Here is a 17,167-nt window from a genome sequence, read left to right as displayed (position 1 = left end):
GAGGGCCTTTCTGTGTGGAGTTTGCATGTTCTCCCCGTGTCCGCGTGGGTTTCCTCCGGGTGCTCCGGTTTCCCCCACAGTCCAAAGACATGCAGGTTAGGTTAACTGGTGACTCTAAATTGAGCGTAGGTGTGAATGTGAGTGTGAATGGTTGTCTGTGTCTATGTGTCAGCCCTGTGATGACCTGGCGACTTGTCCAGGGTGTACCCCGCCTTTCGCCCGTAGTCAGCTGGGATAGGCTCCAGCTTGCCTGCGACCCTGTAGAACAGGATAAAGCGGCTACAGATAATGAGAAGAGATGAGATGAGCTTCTGTGAGGCTGCAGATCTCCATAGCGCTGCTAGAGGGCGCACACTGACCTCACGCTCTCTACGAGCTTCAGCTTTCTTCAGTGTGTCACAGCAACCGGGTCGAGGAGGAGAGGGAGGAGGAGGAGAGTCGTGTCCGCAGCATTTGTTTAGTAAACGGGAGGAGGCGCAACGAGCAGCGCATTAGACGCAGTTGGGAAGAGAATGACGGGACAGCAGTGAGCCCTCTCTCTCTCTCTCACACACACCGGAAGTTTCTGGCTTTGTGGATTATAGTCGGCTCTAATTGCGTTTGTTATTTGGCGCTCGGAGGAAGACCGGACCGGATCGAGCCGAACCGGACACACGGCTCGGTTCGGGATTTATCGGATTTCCATCTGTCGCAAAATATCGTGGTGGAAAGTGATAACTTTTAAAGCCGCATATTGACCGGAGACTGAGTAATGCGCACTGATTTGTGGTTTTTTAATAATAATAATAATAATAATAATAATAATAATAAAGCAGTGCTGGCGGCGGGTGATGAAGGTCTTTCCCTGGAGTAATTTGCTTTAAGATGCTCTGCGTTGTGCGCAAAAGGAGGCTCAAACTTGTGCGCTGAACGAGCCCGGAACCGTGCGGGATGGGAGAAGCGGCTCCGGCGCAGCCCACGGCTCCGGGTTTCCCCCCCGTCCTGGGCTCGGTGGCTTCGGGCTCCATGGCCTCGGTGAGCCCGGTGTCTGTCCACAGCGCGATCGTGGAGCGGCTGCGCGCGCGGATCGAGTTGTGCCGCCGCCATCACTCGGCGTGTGAGAGCCGCTACGCGCGCGGCCAGGCGGAGATCTCGGACCGGGAGCGCGAGGCGACGCTGCAGCTGCTCAGTATTGTCCAGCAGGGCGCTGGGAACCGGAGAGGCAAAGAGAGGAGCGCGAGAGCGAGCGCGGCGCACGGGCCAGACGGAGCCCGAGCTAACGGAGAGCAGAAGAGCCGAGAGAGCGCGGAGGGAGAACCGAGACTGGCCACACGCATCGCGGTGAGCGGCTGAGAGCCCGAGTCCGGCATGCATTAGTCTAAAGAACGAGTCCAGAGCGCGCGCTATGACGCACAATGGCACCACGTGAAGTGTGTTTTATATCCGGGTGAGATTTAAGTGGCCCCACTGTGATCATAATATCAGAGCTTAAGACCTGATGGCTGGGGCCCACAAGGAAAACATATATAGCATTGATAATTATGGATGGTCATCACAAGGAAGGTGTGTGTGTGTGTGTGTGTGTGTGTGAGAGAGAGAGCTTTGCCATTGTAAAGACCATACCTGTTCAAACCCTGACAACATTGTGGTCATCTGTTTTTATCATGTTGCCTCACAGCAAGACGGTCTGGGTTCGAGCCCCGTGGCCGGCGAGGGCCTTTCTGTGCGGAGTTTGCATGTTCTCCCCGTGTCTGCGTGGGTTTCCTCCGGGTGCTCCGGTTTCCCCCACAGTCCAAAGACATGCAGGTTAGGTTAACTGGTGACTCTAAATTGAGTGTAGGTGTGAATGTGAGTGTGAATGGTTGTCTGTGTCTATGTGTCAGCCCTGTGATGACCTGGCGACTTGTCCAGGGTGTACCCCGCCTTTCGCCCATAGTCAGCTGGGATAGGCTCCAGCTTGCCTGCGACCCTGTAGGACAGGATAAAGTGGCTAGAGATAATGGATGGATGGATGGATGGTCGGTCGGTCATCACAAGGAAGGTGTGTGTGAGCTTTGCCATTGTTCTAACCCTGACAACATTGTGGTCATGTGGACATCTGTTGGTGCTTAGATTCTAGATATTTATAAAGAGGTGAATTTATCATGTCGCCTCACAGCAAGAAGGTCCTGGGTTCGAGCCCAGTGGCCGTCGAGGGCCTTTCTGTGTGGAGTTTGCATGTTCTCCCCGTGTCCGCGTGGGTTTCTTCCGGGTGCTCCGGTTTCCCCCACAGTCCAAAGGCATGCAGGTTAGGCTAATTGGTGGCTCTAAATTGACCGTAGGTGTGAATGTGAGTGTGAATTGTTGTTTGTGTCAGCCCTGCGAGGACCTGGCGACTTGTCCAGGGTGTACCCCGCCTCTCACCCATATGCTGCATTCATGTGCTATGGGAATTATGGTAAATACCAAACGCCGACATGGAAAACACACATGAACGCCCCCTCTTGTGGTATTTTCCACTGGGCAACTCGTAGAAAATTTTGATACACGAGTTGCCGAGATGAGATGAACTTTAACCTTTTCAACATGGCGGCGAGCGGTACAAGACACTTGAATGCTAAGCATTGTACGCTACTAAAGGTTTTTTTACTAGTACTAGTGGGTAGTTTTTGGTGTCTATGCAATGTTGCGTCATTAACAAGTGTAATATAATACATTAGAAATCCGTTTCCTTTAAAAATGCGTTGTTATGGTTTGTTTTTACCTATCCAGAGCAGACACTATTGCTAACGATAGCTAACTAACTATTGCTAACTTGAATCTGGTCCACCATCTTTAATTTGTCAACCACAACAAAAGCATGTGAACACAACACACTGGTAAATACCACTTCCCAACTGGAAAATATCATCTTCCCAGAGCACATGAATGCAGGGATAGTCAGCTGGGATAGGCTCCAGCTTTCCTGCCACCCTGTAGGACAGGATAAATGGCTGTAGATAATGGATGGGTGGATGGATGAATTTATCATCTTCATCTCCTGCTAACACTATGAGAAGGATATTAGGACTAATGCAAAAAAAAATAATAATAATAATAATATATATATATATATATACTACACTAATTCCAGCTAGAATGTGACAGGAAAGTGGTTCATGTGTGTCAGTAAAGCATACACGGATCCTGCTTCAAGAAGAAGCTGTGATCTTGACGAAGCCCCTGAGGTCATTAGGACAGTGCTGGGCTTTTTATTATTATTTTTCTCCACACTGTCCCCATGCGTTCCTCATTACGTTCACCGTTTGACACTCATTAAAGCTGTTAAATCAATTAAACATTTCTGCCTCTTGAAGGACTTTACACGTTGTGTTCCCCCGAGATTGCTAATCCTGTATAATCCTCAAGAGTTCATCCAGTGACAAGCTCAAGAGGTTACAAATCGGTGAACAGAAACTCCATGGCCTTGGGATTTGTTTCCATGCCATCCATTGTCATTGGCTGCTATCATGGGTTTGAACATATTGCTCTCAAAGCACCTTCTTGAATGAAGCTTTTCCTGTAAAATCATTTGAAGCATGCGTTCCGTGCATAAATGTTTAGTGGCAGTGAATATATTTCCTGGTTGTGTTTACTCAAAGTCAAACAAGCCTTGAAAACTCTGCTGTTGGGAGGCCGCCCAGTGATTAAGTGCCCTGGGCATCAGGACGGTTTTTGTTATTTCCTAATTTCAAGGTAGTGACAGATCTGGGAACAGTGGGAGGGCTGTGGTGCAAGCTCTCACGGAAGGAAAGATCAGTTGCAGCTAGTTATGTCTGCTCATCTGAAGCCAGATTGTCCAGTGATCAGGAGATGCATTAACTGTGTTCAGTGACCCTTTTGATGAGCCACATGTTCAATATTTCCCACACATCTGTGTTACAGTGGAGGACTTTCAGTCGAGCATCTTGGTCCTTGGCGAACAAGTAACGTTCCTGTAAAATTTGATATCCTACACTATGATTTTTAGTGTGTTAATATGATTGGTTGTGATTAAGCCTGAAACGGCAGGCATGAAAATAATATGAGGAAGGAGGAAATGCCTAAGTATTAGGTGGCGTTCTTGGCTTGAGAGCTGTAGAAGAAAAAGCTGGAGCTGCGCCTGACCCTGGATACACTCTTCTGTTACATGAATCCTCAGAGACCGCTCTAAATCCAGAATCAAGGTGAGCGTCTCACAGTGGATAACACGAATGCGCTCACGTCTTTCATCTGGATGAGGAAAATTTAGTCTTAAACAGAGCATACTTCAGCTTTGGAACAGTGCCATTTCCTGTTGTATCAGTAGTGTGGAGCACAACATTATTTGAACTTATTTCTATGAAGCATGTCAGTTGCACATTTTCAGCTTTTTTTTTTTTTTTTTTATAAAGTCTCTATGCCATTTTAGAACTACTGATTCAAAGTTGCTCATCATAACCAGGAAAGTACAAAGCAAGCCATGGAACTGTTGGTTCTGCTCAAACCAGAAAGCTGAAAATAGTGTCAGAAACCTAGCTATGGAAAGGGAACATGAATGAGTCGAGTTTGGTGTAAAACTCCAGTGGAATTGTTCGCACTGCTGAAATCAAAGACATTCCGGGCTCATCTGTGCTAGCTCTCCTAGCGGCATCTTTGTGAGGCGCCCCCTGTGTACTCCTCATGTTTTATTCACAGCCTGTGAGATGACTGAGGCTTTGAAGACCACTGAAGTGTTCAGCATACACATCTCCTGGTTTAGTTTGCACAACATAATAGCTCCAGGTCATGACAGTTCCACTCAATGTGATCTTTAAGACCAAACATAAGACTGGCCTTCCCTCCAAAATCTGAACCTAATTTGCTCTAAGAGAAAGGGGGGAAAAAAATGACGAGGAATTTCTTCCAACCCACACACTCGAAGCGAGGTGATCAGTAAGAAGCACAGGCTGGCTGTCATATGGCTCGAGCAATGCCATTTGCTTCATCCAACTGCATGTGGCTAAATTCAAATACCAGCCGTGTGTTGAGGGCATAGATTTATCCCGTAGACATCTGGTAGCTCTGATTAAGGTCCGAGGCTTTAAACTGTGGCAAAGTTGCTGTTTATCCGACCCACTGAGAATGTCAAAGAGGATCTTTTGGCCTATCAAGGCTGCACACTGACATTTAAATTCTTGCAAATGCTCTCTGTGCTTAATACTTTTATTTAATAATGTGTTCAACCACCGCCTGTTGTTTAACGGAATGGCTTATGTTTGTATTTGCAGGATTATAGTGTCCTTTATTGATATGATGGTTTGCTTAATGGCATTGACATGGAAAAGAAGTGTTGGACCGTGGTGGATAGTCTGTGTAGATGTGCTGAGGCTTGATCTTAAAGAAGATACACAGAACCTTCATTTTTAAATAAATTTCTGAGTGGATAGTATCTCCATCCTTGACTCTTGTATGCTGCATAAATGGGAATAAAAAAAAGATATTTTTGAGAGTTAAAATTGACCGCAAAGTTGGCATTCGAGCTGCCCCGCTGAGCCAGCCAGCCCTGAGTGTGTGACGTCACAGCGGTAACCGGTTTTAAGGCCGAGGCCTTTTACAGCTATAGACCAAAGTCATATAAATAAAAATTTATGGTGAAAGTAAGAAATACCGTTACAGACTTGCTCAACTAAGACTGATTTGACTTCATTGATTGTGGGTTGACTCTCATTAAAACAGGATAGGTGTTATAACTTATGCGACATACTGTACGTGTACATGCATGCATTTTCACTGATAAAACGTAAAAGGCTAATTAAATAATCAGATGAACTGAGATGATCACATTCTGAAGCAAATTAAATAATCTTATACCGGTAACTTAAACACAATACAAGTTACATGTATTAATCTAAATGCAGGTAAACAACGTGCTGTTTTTGTTGTTTTGTATCCAAATGAGTCGGAGCTTACCCGTCTGTGTTCTCGCTTCTTGAAAGCCGATCTTGTGGCCGATTGTTTTGAAATAATCTGACTTTCAGTTGTTCGTTCAGTTCTCCGTTCATTCGCTTCTTCCACATAAGGGCGAGATGGCAGCAATATCCAGCGGAAAAATCAAACGGCTGCTCCACTCATTCTCCATTTTCTCCATACTGAGTACTCCGCCATTACTGCTCGGTAGGGTGCATCAGTTGCCCCCTAAAAATGAAAAGTTCCTCCAATCATGATGCATTTTTGTTTTTATGTTCCTTTTGGTAAGAAAACACACTGGGTGAAATATTTTGACAAAATTCAAAAGTTTAATGGTGGCACCAGGAGCTCAAAGTTATGGAAAAAGCTGCTATTTTATGACTTTTATGACAAAATTTCAATCACTTTTCATGAAACATTATGGCACCTTATAGAGTATACCAAATATCTTAGATACACATTTTTAGTACGTATTCTAAATATATTATCAAGCACAGTTTGAGTTTTAGCTGTTCATTGAATCATTGTTCAACTACTTTTAAACAATACAAATGTGTTATGAATCACATTAATGCTTCTCAATCCCTTGCAAAGGTTCTTAACATGATCTCTGGGTCACTTGAAATCAATAAATGGAGTCCAACGTTGTGATTCGAACCTTACGCAAAAACATAAAATAAGCGTTTTTTGGCAAAAAATGAACCTCATGGTGCCACCATTAGATTTTTGAATATGGTCCAAAAATTTTACAGGATGTCTTTATTGGTGAAAAGGAACACCCAAACAAAAATGCATCAGATTTTATGAAACTGAGCGCAACTGATGCACCCTACTGCTCGGCTCAGGCAATTACTAAAACCCAGGACGGGACGTCACTGGTTTTAGCAACAACCGCGGGGAGGTCACTGCCCGAGTGATAATATGTCACAAAATCAGATAATGTAACCATCCTTAACTCTCATACAAAAAAGAACTATAGCAATACTATTAGTTTTCTGGAGTAATGTATAATACTTCTATGATGTTCTGTAGTACCTCTGGAATATTCTTCCCGTTTATAGTGTTCAGTCTTATAAATTGTTCCAAATTAATAGAAGATTCCTGTATGAGGACTATAGAGTATTTGTATAGTAATCCTATTTCCAGTGGTGCTTGCAAGTTTGTGAACCCTTTAGAATTTTCTATATTCCTGCATAAATGAGCTAAAACATCACATTTTCACACAAGTCCTAAAAGTAGATAAAGAGAACCCAGTTAAACAAATGAGACAAAAATATTATACTTGGTCATTTATTTATTGAGGAAAATGATCCAATATTACATATCTGTGAGTGGCAAAAGTACCGTATGTGAACCTTTGCTTTCAGTATCTGGTGTGACCCCCTTGTGCAGCAATAACTGCAGCTAAACGTTTCCGGTAACTGTTGATCAGTCCTGCACACCGGCTTGGAGGAATTTTAGCCCGTTCCTCCGTACAGAACAGCTTCAACTCTGGGATGTTGGTGGGTTTCCTCACATGAACTGATCGCTTCAGATCCTTCCACAACATTTCAATTGGATTAAGGTCAGGACTTTGACTTGGCCATTCCAGAACATTAACTTTATTCTTCTTTAACCATTCTTTAGTAGAACAACTTGTGTGCTTAGGGTCATTGTCTTGCTGCATGACCCACCTTCTCTTGAGATTCAGTTCATGGACAGATGTCCTGACATTTTCCTTTACAATTCACTGGTATAATTCAGAATTCATTGTTCCATCAATGATGGCAAGCCGTCCTGGCCCAGATGCAGCAAAACAGGCCCAAACCATGATACTACCACCACCATGTTTCACAGATGGGATAAGGTTCTTATGTTGGAATGCAGTGTTTTCCTTTCAACAAACAGAATGCTTCTCATTTAAACCAAAAGTTCTATTTTGGTCTCATTTGTCCACAAAACATTTTTCCAATAGCCTTCTGGTTTGTCCACGTGATCTTTGCTGCTCGTCTGCAGTTTGCTAATGTTCTTTTTGGAGAGCAGTGGCTTTCTCCTTGCAGCCCTGCCATGCACACCATTGTTCAGTGTTCCTGATGGTGGACTCATGAACATTAACACTAGCTAACGTGAGAGAGGCCTTCAGTTGCTTAGAAGTTACCTTGGGGTCCTTTGTGACCTTGCCAACTATTACACGCCTTACTCTTGGAGTGATCTTTGTTGGTCGACCACTCCTGGGGAGGGTAACAATGGTCTTGAATTTCCTCCATTTGTACACAATCTGTCTGACTGTGGATTGGTGGAGTCCAAACTCTTTAGAGACGGTTTTGTAACCTTTTCCAGGCTGATGAGCATCAACAATGCTTTTTCTGAGATCCTCAGAAATCTCCTTTGTTCATGCCATGATACACTTCCACAAACATGTGTTGTGAAGATCAGACTTTGATAGATCCCTGTTCTTTAAATAAAACAGGGTGCCCACTCGCACCTGATTGTCATCCCATTGATTGAAAACACCTGACTCTAATTTCACCTTCAAATTAACTGCTAATCCTAGAGGTTCACATACTTTTGCCACTCACAAATATGTAATATTGGATGATTTTCCTCAATAAATAAATGACCGTCTGTGTCACCCTGTGATGACCTGGCGACTTGTCCAGGGTGTACCCCGCCTTTCGCCCGTAGTCAGCTGGGATAGGCTCCAGCTTGCCTGCGACCCTGTAGAACAGGATAAAGCAGCTAGAGATAATGAGATGAGATGAGAAATAAATGACCAAGTATAATATTTTTGTCTCATTTGTTTAACTGGGTTCTGTTTATTTACTTTTCGGACTTGTGTGAAAATCTGATGATGTTTTAGGTCATATTTATGCAGAAATGTAGAAAATTCTAAAGGGTTCACAAACTTTCAAGCACCACTGTATGATGATATTGCAATAATGTTACTAAAGCGTGTTTTTTGTAAGGGCTGTTCCACAACATCCATCCATTATCTGTAGTCGCTTATCCTGTTCTACAGGGTCGCAGGCAAGCTGGAGCCTATCCCAGCTGACTACGGGCGAAAGGCGGGGTACACCCTGGACAAGTCGCCAGGTCATCACAGGGCTGACACATAGACACAGACAACCATTCACACTCACATTCACACCTACGGTCAATTTAGAGTCACCAGTTAACCTAACCTGCATGTCTTTGGACTGTGGGGGAAACCGGAGCACCCGGAGGAAACCCACACACTGTTCCACAACAGATATGTTAATTTAAAACCCCCATAGCCCACTAGTGTATTGTTTGTTGTATCTCCTACTCTCCAATTGTTTTGGGAGCAACATCACATTTCACGTTTCGTTCAGAGTGTCATGTTTTACACATGCTGTAGTAACACAAGCCATCATGCATGAAACAAGGTCATGTTTACCTTGTTAACTTACTATGATTGTTTTGAACATAAAATCTCACTGTGCTGAAGTCTTAGACAAGTAAACAGGCCTGTTTGTTATTGCACTGTACTTGTGAGGGGAAAAAAACTTTTAACCAGGGATTTTATAACTCTGACACCATGTAACATATTTTGATGATAAACCTCCAGCATTATTGTGATAGGTTATGTCAGCTATATGTTTGAGCACAAAGAGTTTGTAGCTTAGAAGAAGAAACCTTTATTTGTCACATGCATACTCAAGCACAGTGAGATTCATTCACTGCATTTAACCCATCTGAAGCAGTGAACACACACACACAGAGCAGTGGGCAACCATGCTACAGCGCCCCGGGGGGCAGTCAGGGGTTAGGTACCTTGCTCAAGGGCACTACAGCCCAAGGCAGCCCCATGTTAACCTAACTGCATGTCTTTGGGGGAAACCAGAGCACCCAGAGGAAACCCACGCAGACACGGGGAGAACATGCAAACTCCATACAGAAAGGCCTCCTTCGGCTGCTGGGCTCGAACCCAGAACCTTCTTGCTGTGAGGTGACAGTGCTAACCACTACACCACCGTGCCACCCTTGTGTGTGTGGGGGGGTGTTTGTTTACATGGCCATTCTAATAACTTCTAATGACCTAAACATGTTTTATGTTATGTAAAATGAATGGTATTGACCCTCTGACCTCCTTTTTTAAATTTATTTATTTTATTTATTAAAAAAAATAAAATTAGGGAATTATATTTAAAGCTAGACGGCCTTTCGATTTCATAAAATTGGTGAAATTTCGTTCCCTCTGAAATTTGGTCATTGTGATATATGTTTATTTCTGTAATATCTCACAAAATTTCAGGCCATTCTGTGGCTGGGAAGTTATTTAATTTGAGGGGATTCCCGAGCAAATAATGTGCATGAAATCACTCGCTTCATGCAGTTAAGCAGACGAAGGAAGTCTGTGTGCGCATGCGCAGGTTTACCTTCTTCTTTTGGGTTTTACGGCAGCTGGCATCCACAGTGTTGCATTACTGCCATCTACAGGTTTACCTTGACCGTGCACTGACAGCTCCATCATTCTGTCGCTAAACGAACGGCTGATCACACCGAGGTGCTCGCTGACTGCTGATATTTATTAGTTTGGCCCTGCGTTTCCTTTCCTTCGCAACATAACGTCTTTTCTTCTCACTTTTCGGTACTGTAGTCGGTCTTTCATGTTTTCATTCCCACACTCACATCTTCCATTTTCCTCTTCTGTTTCAAATCTGTATTCCACAATGCCTTGCGCGAACGGGGAAAGCCCACCACGTGATGCATGACGTAGTATCTTGAATTGGGTCATGGTGAAGCAGGAAAAAATAGTGGAGAATTTTGGACCACGTGGCTCTAAATTCATTAATTGTACTATATTTAAAATAACTAATAAAATTGGAAGGCTGTGATTCCAATTCAGTCAACAGAAATAATTGGGTGTCAGGGAAAATTCTTTTTATGACCTAAACTTGAAAAATCTGAAAGGCAGTCTATTTTTAACAATTATTCGCCTGAGATGAAGTTGAGGTTACTGTTCGCTGACATTCACTGAGCTGGAGGTGGATAATTGTAAATAATATTTAAAAAAAAAAGTTTATTTCAAGCTTCAAATGTGGCATGCAAATGTAATGTGTGCAGATTTGTCACTTATCTATGCCGGCTTGCATAAAATATTTTTTGAAATAGATAAATCACAATTCCACCTTACCTTTGAATAGTTTTAGATCAAACTTCGTAACATCTTTCGTGCTTTTAGGAACAGCGTTTTCTTTCATAATTTCTTCCTGACTTACTGTGACAAAGTGACTGGCTGCCATTTTGCCGAGTTACTTAAGGTGATTTATCGAGAAACGGTGTGAATTTCTCGACCAATCAGCATGTGCGATTTCCTATAATCACCTCTGTACGATATTTATACTAAATTAACATATTACCCTCATATGGCATATTCATCACTGACACAGAGACATTGAGCATTAGACAGTTGTTGATCACACTGTTTCACACCTAATGTTTTACACGCTCAAAGTGTAAAGGCCAATTTATGCTGACAACGCAGTCCTCGCAGATAACGTCGCAGACAGCGTCTGCGTAGCCCCCCCACCTTCGCAGACGCTCTGCGCGCACCTCCCAAAAATTGTGACCACCGCAGAAGCCTCGCAGACAGCGTCGCAGACAAGAGGGCTCTGATTGGTCCACTCTACATCCACTGTACACGCACTTCCGCTTCCCTACTTTCCCGGTTTGTTTTGTTTTCACGACCGCCATTTTTAAAAACACGAGCGAAGATGGAGCAGCACGAAGAGCGGTTGATCGAGGAAGTGAGGAAGTACGTACATCTATACGACTCCAGTTCTAGTCATTATAAGTAACCGGAGGATAAACACTCCACTAACCACACCCACCAACTACTCCTAGCGATTTCGCGACTTCGCGCTCCCTTGCGTTGTGGCGGTGAATAACATCGCGCACGCCTATTACTCCCCGCTCAACGATAAGTTACAACTGTCTGTGAAAAGCTATCTGCGAAAGCCTTGTCGCAAGAGCATGCAGAGGCCTTAAGTTAACGTTTCACTGTTGAGTAACTAGTGAGCTAGTTAAACTGGCCCAGACAATGTTGCTGGATAGCAATTCAAATAAAACCTGTCTGATTTAAAAAAAATTTTTTTTTAAATGATCAGCTGATCCCAGCCTGCACAGACGAAGAAATGTTTGCAGCCAAGGTTTCCAAACGTGGCCAGTTTTACAGTAACTGTGGGTCTGTCAGAAAAATGACAGATTTTCTCAAAGGGATCAACGAAGTGGAAAGCAAAAAAGGAAAACAAAGTAAGGAAGATATCAAACGAGGAAAAAAAATAAAGTGAGTACAGACACTGAGTTGCTAATTTATTGCATGTGAAAAAGGCTGATAAACTTGCAGCCGTGTGTGTGTGTGTGTGTGTGTGTGTGTGTGTGTGTAGGAGAGGTGAAGCAATGTTTTAATAAGTTGAATAGAGCTGTACTATACTGACGTTTTGGGGGATCATCACTCATTCTGCTCAGACTTTGCAGTCAACGCTGAAGTGCTTAAAATTCAGAATGGCCCTGAAGGTTGCAAGCTACCGAATTAGCAGCTGAACGTAGTCACCCTTGTCTCAGATCTGAGCCGTACTGTGTATACACATGGGTCAAATCTTCTGCAAAGCTATCCTTTTCATGCTTGATGTAATTTGTTAAGCTCAGAAAGTACCTTGAGTCTATCAGGTTTATGCTGAAAAGGGAAAAGAGGGACTGGTTCAGTATGTCCTTCGACAAGCAGTGTGCTTTGTTGGACTTACCAGAAATCCGACCCCTGTGGGAACCTGTGCATTCAGGTGTATATGCATTCACACACGCCTGTTAGCAACTGTGAACCTCTGTTCAGGGGGAAAACACTGTTTCTTACTTATCAGGGTTTCTAACTCAATTTCATCCTCATGTAAACAAAAAAAGTTAACCTGTAGTACCTCCGACATTTCCTCCTCTAACTAGCAGAGGTGGGTAAAATAGGAATATAGTTCCTTAAATGACCCTGAGTAGAAGTAAATCCGGTTCTTCATCTAACACGGAGTAAGAATTAGAAAGCGTTTAGTGAAAAAGCTATTAAAGTGGCATGTTACTTGTTGCACAGGATTAGATTTACATTTCAGAAGAAACACTGGTAATTATTTACATTTACCCTGTGTCCGAAACCACGCACTCGTTCACTACTCCCTACTCACTATATAGGGAACTAGAAAAGTGCTCAGAGAGCGCAGACCTCCACCAAGAATCCTTTAAAAAATTCCGGGATCCAGACGGTGATCCGGATCACCGCCAAAATTTAATGGATTGTTACTTGTGCCCAGTCACACCTCTGGAAAAAATTTCAGAGCAATCCGTTCATAACTTTTTCCGTAATGTTGCTAACAGACAAACCGACAAACCAACGCTACCGAAAACATAACCTCCTTGGCGGAGGTAATTACTATATAGTGAGCTCACTGGTAAAATGAAAAAACACTTTCGGACCCTACTCCGTCACGCCGTTATTTACGTCATTACTGTCGCACAATTAAAACGTGCCAGATCAGGCGGCTGGTGGGTTTTCAAAATAATAAATACATGCATGTATTTTTGTGATAAATACATATTATACTGCGCACGTTTCCCACATTAATAAATGCAAAGTGCTTTGAGTCTGCTGCATCTTTCAGTTCTTTTAAATCAAGGCTGAATACTTTCTTCTTTGCCGCCGCCTTTTATTAAATCAAATTTGAGGCTTTTGATTAATTCCTTGCTCCACACCGTCACTTTTATTCTAGTATTTTATGTCTTATTCCATTTTAGCTTATTTTCTATTCTCTTACTATTTTTAATTGTACTTGAATGTCTGTTTATAATGCGTTTCTTCCTCCGTCCGTTCACCCTCAACACACTTTTCAGCGCGACTGCAATGCATGATGGTATATATTGCTTGGTTAGTGACCATCGGTTGTACACTACTTTTCACAGTGCATTGTGGGATACTATGAGTCCACTATACAGGGTGAAATAAGTCTCACGATACATTCGGACAGCACTACGAAATGGCAAACTCACTATATAGTCCACGATATAGTGAGTAGTGTGTGATTTTGGACACGGTTCAATTCAGTAGAGGTAAATGGAAACAGGCGACTGAGCTAATGTTGGCACTTTGCATTATCACAGATAGCTATGAATTATTTTTGACAGTTTGGAGTTTTTTGCCTGTTAAGATCATAAATTCATGTGGCTCAGGCAATGTAGACTTTAATGTAACAGCGGTGAGTTGATGAAACAGTCACACACAGCTTGACATTTTTTGGTATTTCACTAGATTGTAACAGGTAACACAAACTAAATAAATTAAATAATCTGTCATGAACAAAACAAGGTCCTGTTGTAATGTGAAAACGTATGTGTAGTGAGATGTACATACTGTCAGGGATGTCCAGAAAATCTGAAGTAGCCGGCTTTAAAAAAATAAAAGTAGTAGGCTGCTAATGTACCGTACTATTGCTAGGGGGGTCTGGGGGCATTAGCTTTCTCAGTTACCCTCTGTAGTACGCTGCCTGGCTCTGCAACATGACTACACACGCTACAGCATCGTCACGTGGTCCGGCTCAGCCAATCAGCGCGCGAGAATCGATCAACAAATATGGCGTCGCTTCCGGTCATGAGCCGAATCGAAGACAATTTTGTGGTGGAATAATTGAATTTGCAGCAAATTATGGGCAGTGGGGATGATATAAATCACTTGAGTGCTGAACGTCAATTTTTTTTTTTTTTTCTGGGATCGAGTAGCCAGCGCAGACCATCTGTGTAGGCGGAGAAAACCGCCAGTCGCTGGCGCTTGTGGACATCTCTTTACTGTATGGCCAAATAAAATCAAATAAAAGTACACTTTACCTTTGGCTCAAATAAGAGGGGAAAATACCACATGCTTCTTCAAAATGTTAATGAAGCAAACACGACCGAGTAAATATAGTTTTACTAGCCACCTCTAATAAGCAGATTTTGTGATGTGTTAAAAAATAGGACTTCAGATTGTATATTTTTACTACGCTGTGAATTTTTCATTTTGTTTCACTAATTAATTAGGTTAACTAGTATAAATCTCTAGCTTAATAAAGCTTGAAACATTTTGAACTTTTTCTCAAAAAAGTCCTGGTTATTTCCCAGTCCTGTTGCGTGTTTTGGATAGCAGAAGACTTGGCACAGAGGCCATACTGGGGAAGGAGATAATTTGAGGGATTCACACACACCCTACCTTCTATAAGGGTCACGATCCTTTCCAAGGAAATGAGAAAATGGGCTCCTAATGTCAGTAGTGGACTCCTGGGTGGGAATGCTGGGTCAGATAGGGGACTTTCTGGCTAGATCAGAGTTCAGCACTGTTTACATTACAACACAGGATATTTCTCGCAGGGCGGCCAAACCAGCTTGCCGTTCCCAGGCTCCCCGCTCTCAGCCTCACAGAGCCTTGAAAAGGAGCACAAGCACTCTCTTTTTCTTCATTCCCTCTCCTCTGTTTGCCTCCCTCTCTCACTCCTTTACGCTATCCTCTGGGGTCAAAGCCATTTGTGTCATGCTGAGTTTCCTCTTTTTAGTTCATGCAGACTCAGGAATAAGATGTTATTAACGCTCAGCGCGGGCAACTGAAGTGATCAAAAACTCTTTTTTTTTTTTTTTTTTGTCCAGATATGTATTCTATTCAGTGTGTGAGATGTCAAGTGAACAATTTGTCTTGGAACTGTGGCTAAATTAAATTGTATTTAGGATCTTCAAACTGAACCAGCTGGGAAATTTCACTGAGGTCATTGGTTATTTCAGAATGACAGTACTACCATTATACCGTAATCCAGATTATGAGCGTGACCATATGATGTTGAAATGCTGTAAATGCCATGCTGTCCCAGTACTGATAATCGTGTCACAAACAAAACAATATATCAGGCGAAAATGAGACAGAATTGCATTTCTATTTCGACCGGATTATCTGCTGAAGGCTGAGGGTTCAGTTTCAAATGTATTGTAGGTGTGATGTCCCTTAATGTCATCCTCTTTAGAAAAAAAAAATAGATCGGATTGTGAAATTCTTTCCGTGCGTTTTTCATACTGTTACCCAAGTCAGTGTTTCATGTCCGTCTGATCCATTTAAGTTCTTTCTAAACTAATGTAATACAACGTTATTGCATAAACCGTAAACCTGTAGATGTCTGACAATAACATCAAAATGCTCTTACCCCCATTCGTAATGATATTAAGTTTTAACTCCACAGTTACGGTGAAAAACAGTGCAGTTCGAGCACATTCCATGAGCCTGCCTTGTTTAATTTGATAAAAATAACTCCCCGATACTTCAACCTGCTGTCAAAAAGCTGTGATTTCCCCTGTGTGCACGGTCCAATCATCACCCTGACAAATGAATAAATATGACTCATACAAGTGAGAGCAAATGATTAATTAAAACATTTGTGAGCCTCTGAGGGACTTATTAAAGAGAGATCACCCTCACCCTCTCACACTGGTAGCCTTCATGTATTTCATGTAGTTCGTGATCTGCAGTACAGTAGGTTAAAATAAAGAGCAGTATACGGTTAGTATAGTAACAGTGTCTTTTTAAAGTATTTTACAGAGTAAACAAAACTGTAATAGGTTTACTTACAAGTGTACTTTGGATCAGAAGCATAGCTAGAACTATTATACAAATAAAGTAATAAGTTTTAGTAGAATATAATATAGGGGCAGCACGGTGGTGTAGTGGTTAGCGCTGTCGCCTCACAGGAAGAAGGTTCTGGGTTCGAGCCCAGTGGCCGACGGGGGCCTTTCTGTGTGGAGTTTGCATGTTGTCTGCGTGGGTTTGCTCCAGGAAATGGAGGTTAGGTTAATTGGAGGCTCTAAATTGACCGTGAGTGTGAATGGTTGTTTGTCTCTGTGTCAGCCCTGTGGTGATCTGGTGACTTGTCCAGGGTGTACCCTGCCTCTCGCCTATAGTCAGCTGGGATAGGCTCCAGCTTGCCCGCGACCCTGCACAGGATAAGCGGTTATGGATAATGGATGGATGGATGGATGGAGAGTATAATAGGTAGGGAATAAAACAATGGCATATGCTGTTCTAGAAACATAATGAAGGTGGTGTGACGGGACCGAACGGAGCAGATTAGTTTCCTGAAGTAGCATGAACTGAAGTGTTGTATTCGCCTTATGCCTCAACAGTGACAATTTTATTTTATTTATTAAAGAACAACACATTGATTTTCTATCTTCTATTTAATGCAAAGCATATTGGCTCTTATAACCACTTATAGCA

At 42.7% G+C, this 17,167-nt stretch overlaps 1 protein-coding gene across 1 annotated transcript in view; it reads left to right on the top strand.

Moving 5' to 3' along the window:
- The first annotated feature begins 478 nt into the window (after positions 1-478).
- zmp:0000001236 (mastermind-like protein 2) overlaps positions 479-17,167 on the top strand; it is an 82,555-nt gene continuing 65,866 nt past the window's right edge. Inside the window, exon 1 of the mRNA XM_060944142.1 lies at positions 479-1,320. Coding sequence (XP_060800125.1) covers positions 931-1,320 — 390 coding nt within the window. The 5' untranslated portion in view covers positions 479-930. The remainder of the gene's footprint in view (positions 1,321-17,167) is intronic.

The sequence above is a fragment of the Neoarius graeffei genome, chromosome 17, assembly GCF_027579695.1.
Source record: "Neoarius graeffei isolate fNeoGra1 chromosome 17, fNeoGra1.pri, whole genome shotgun sequence".
Taxonomy (NCBI): Eukaryota; Metazoa; Chordata; class Actinopteri; order Siluriformes; family Ariidae; genus Neoarius; species Neoarius graeffei.
Note: the sequence above shows the minus strand (reverse complement) of the source record. Positions and strands in the feature narration are given on the sequence as shown.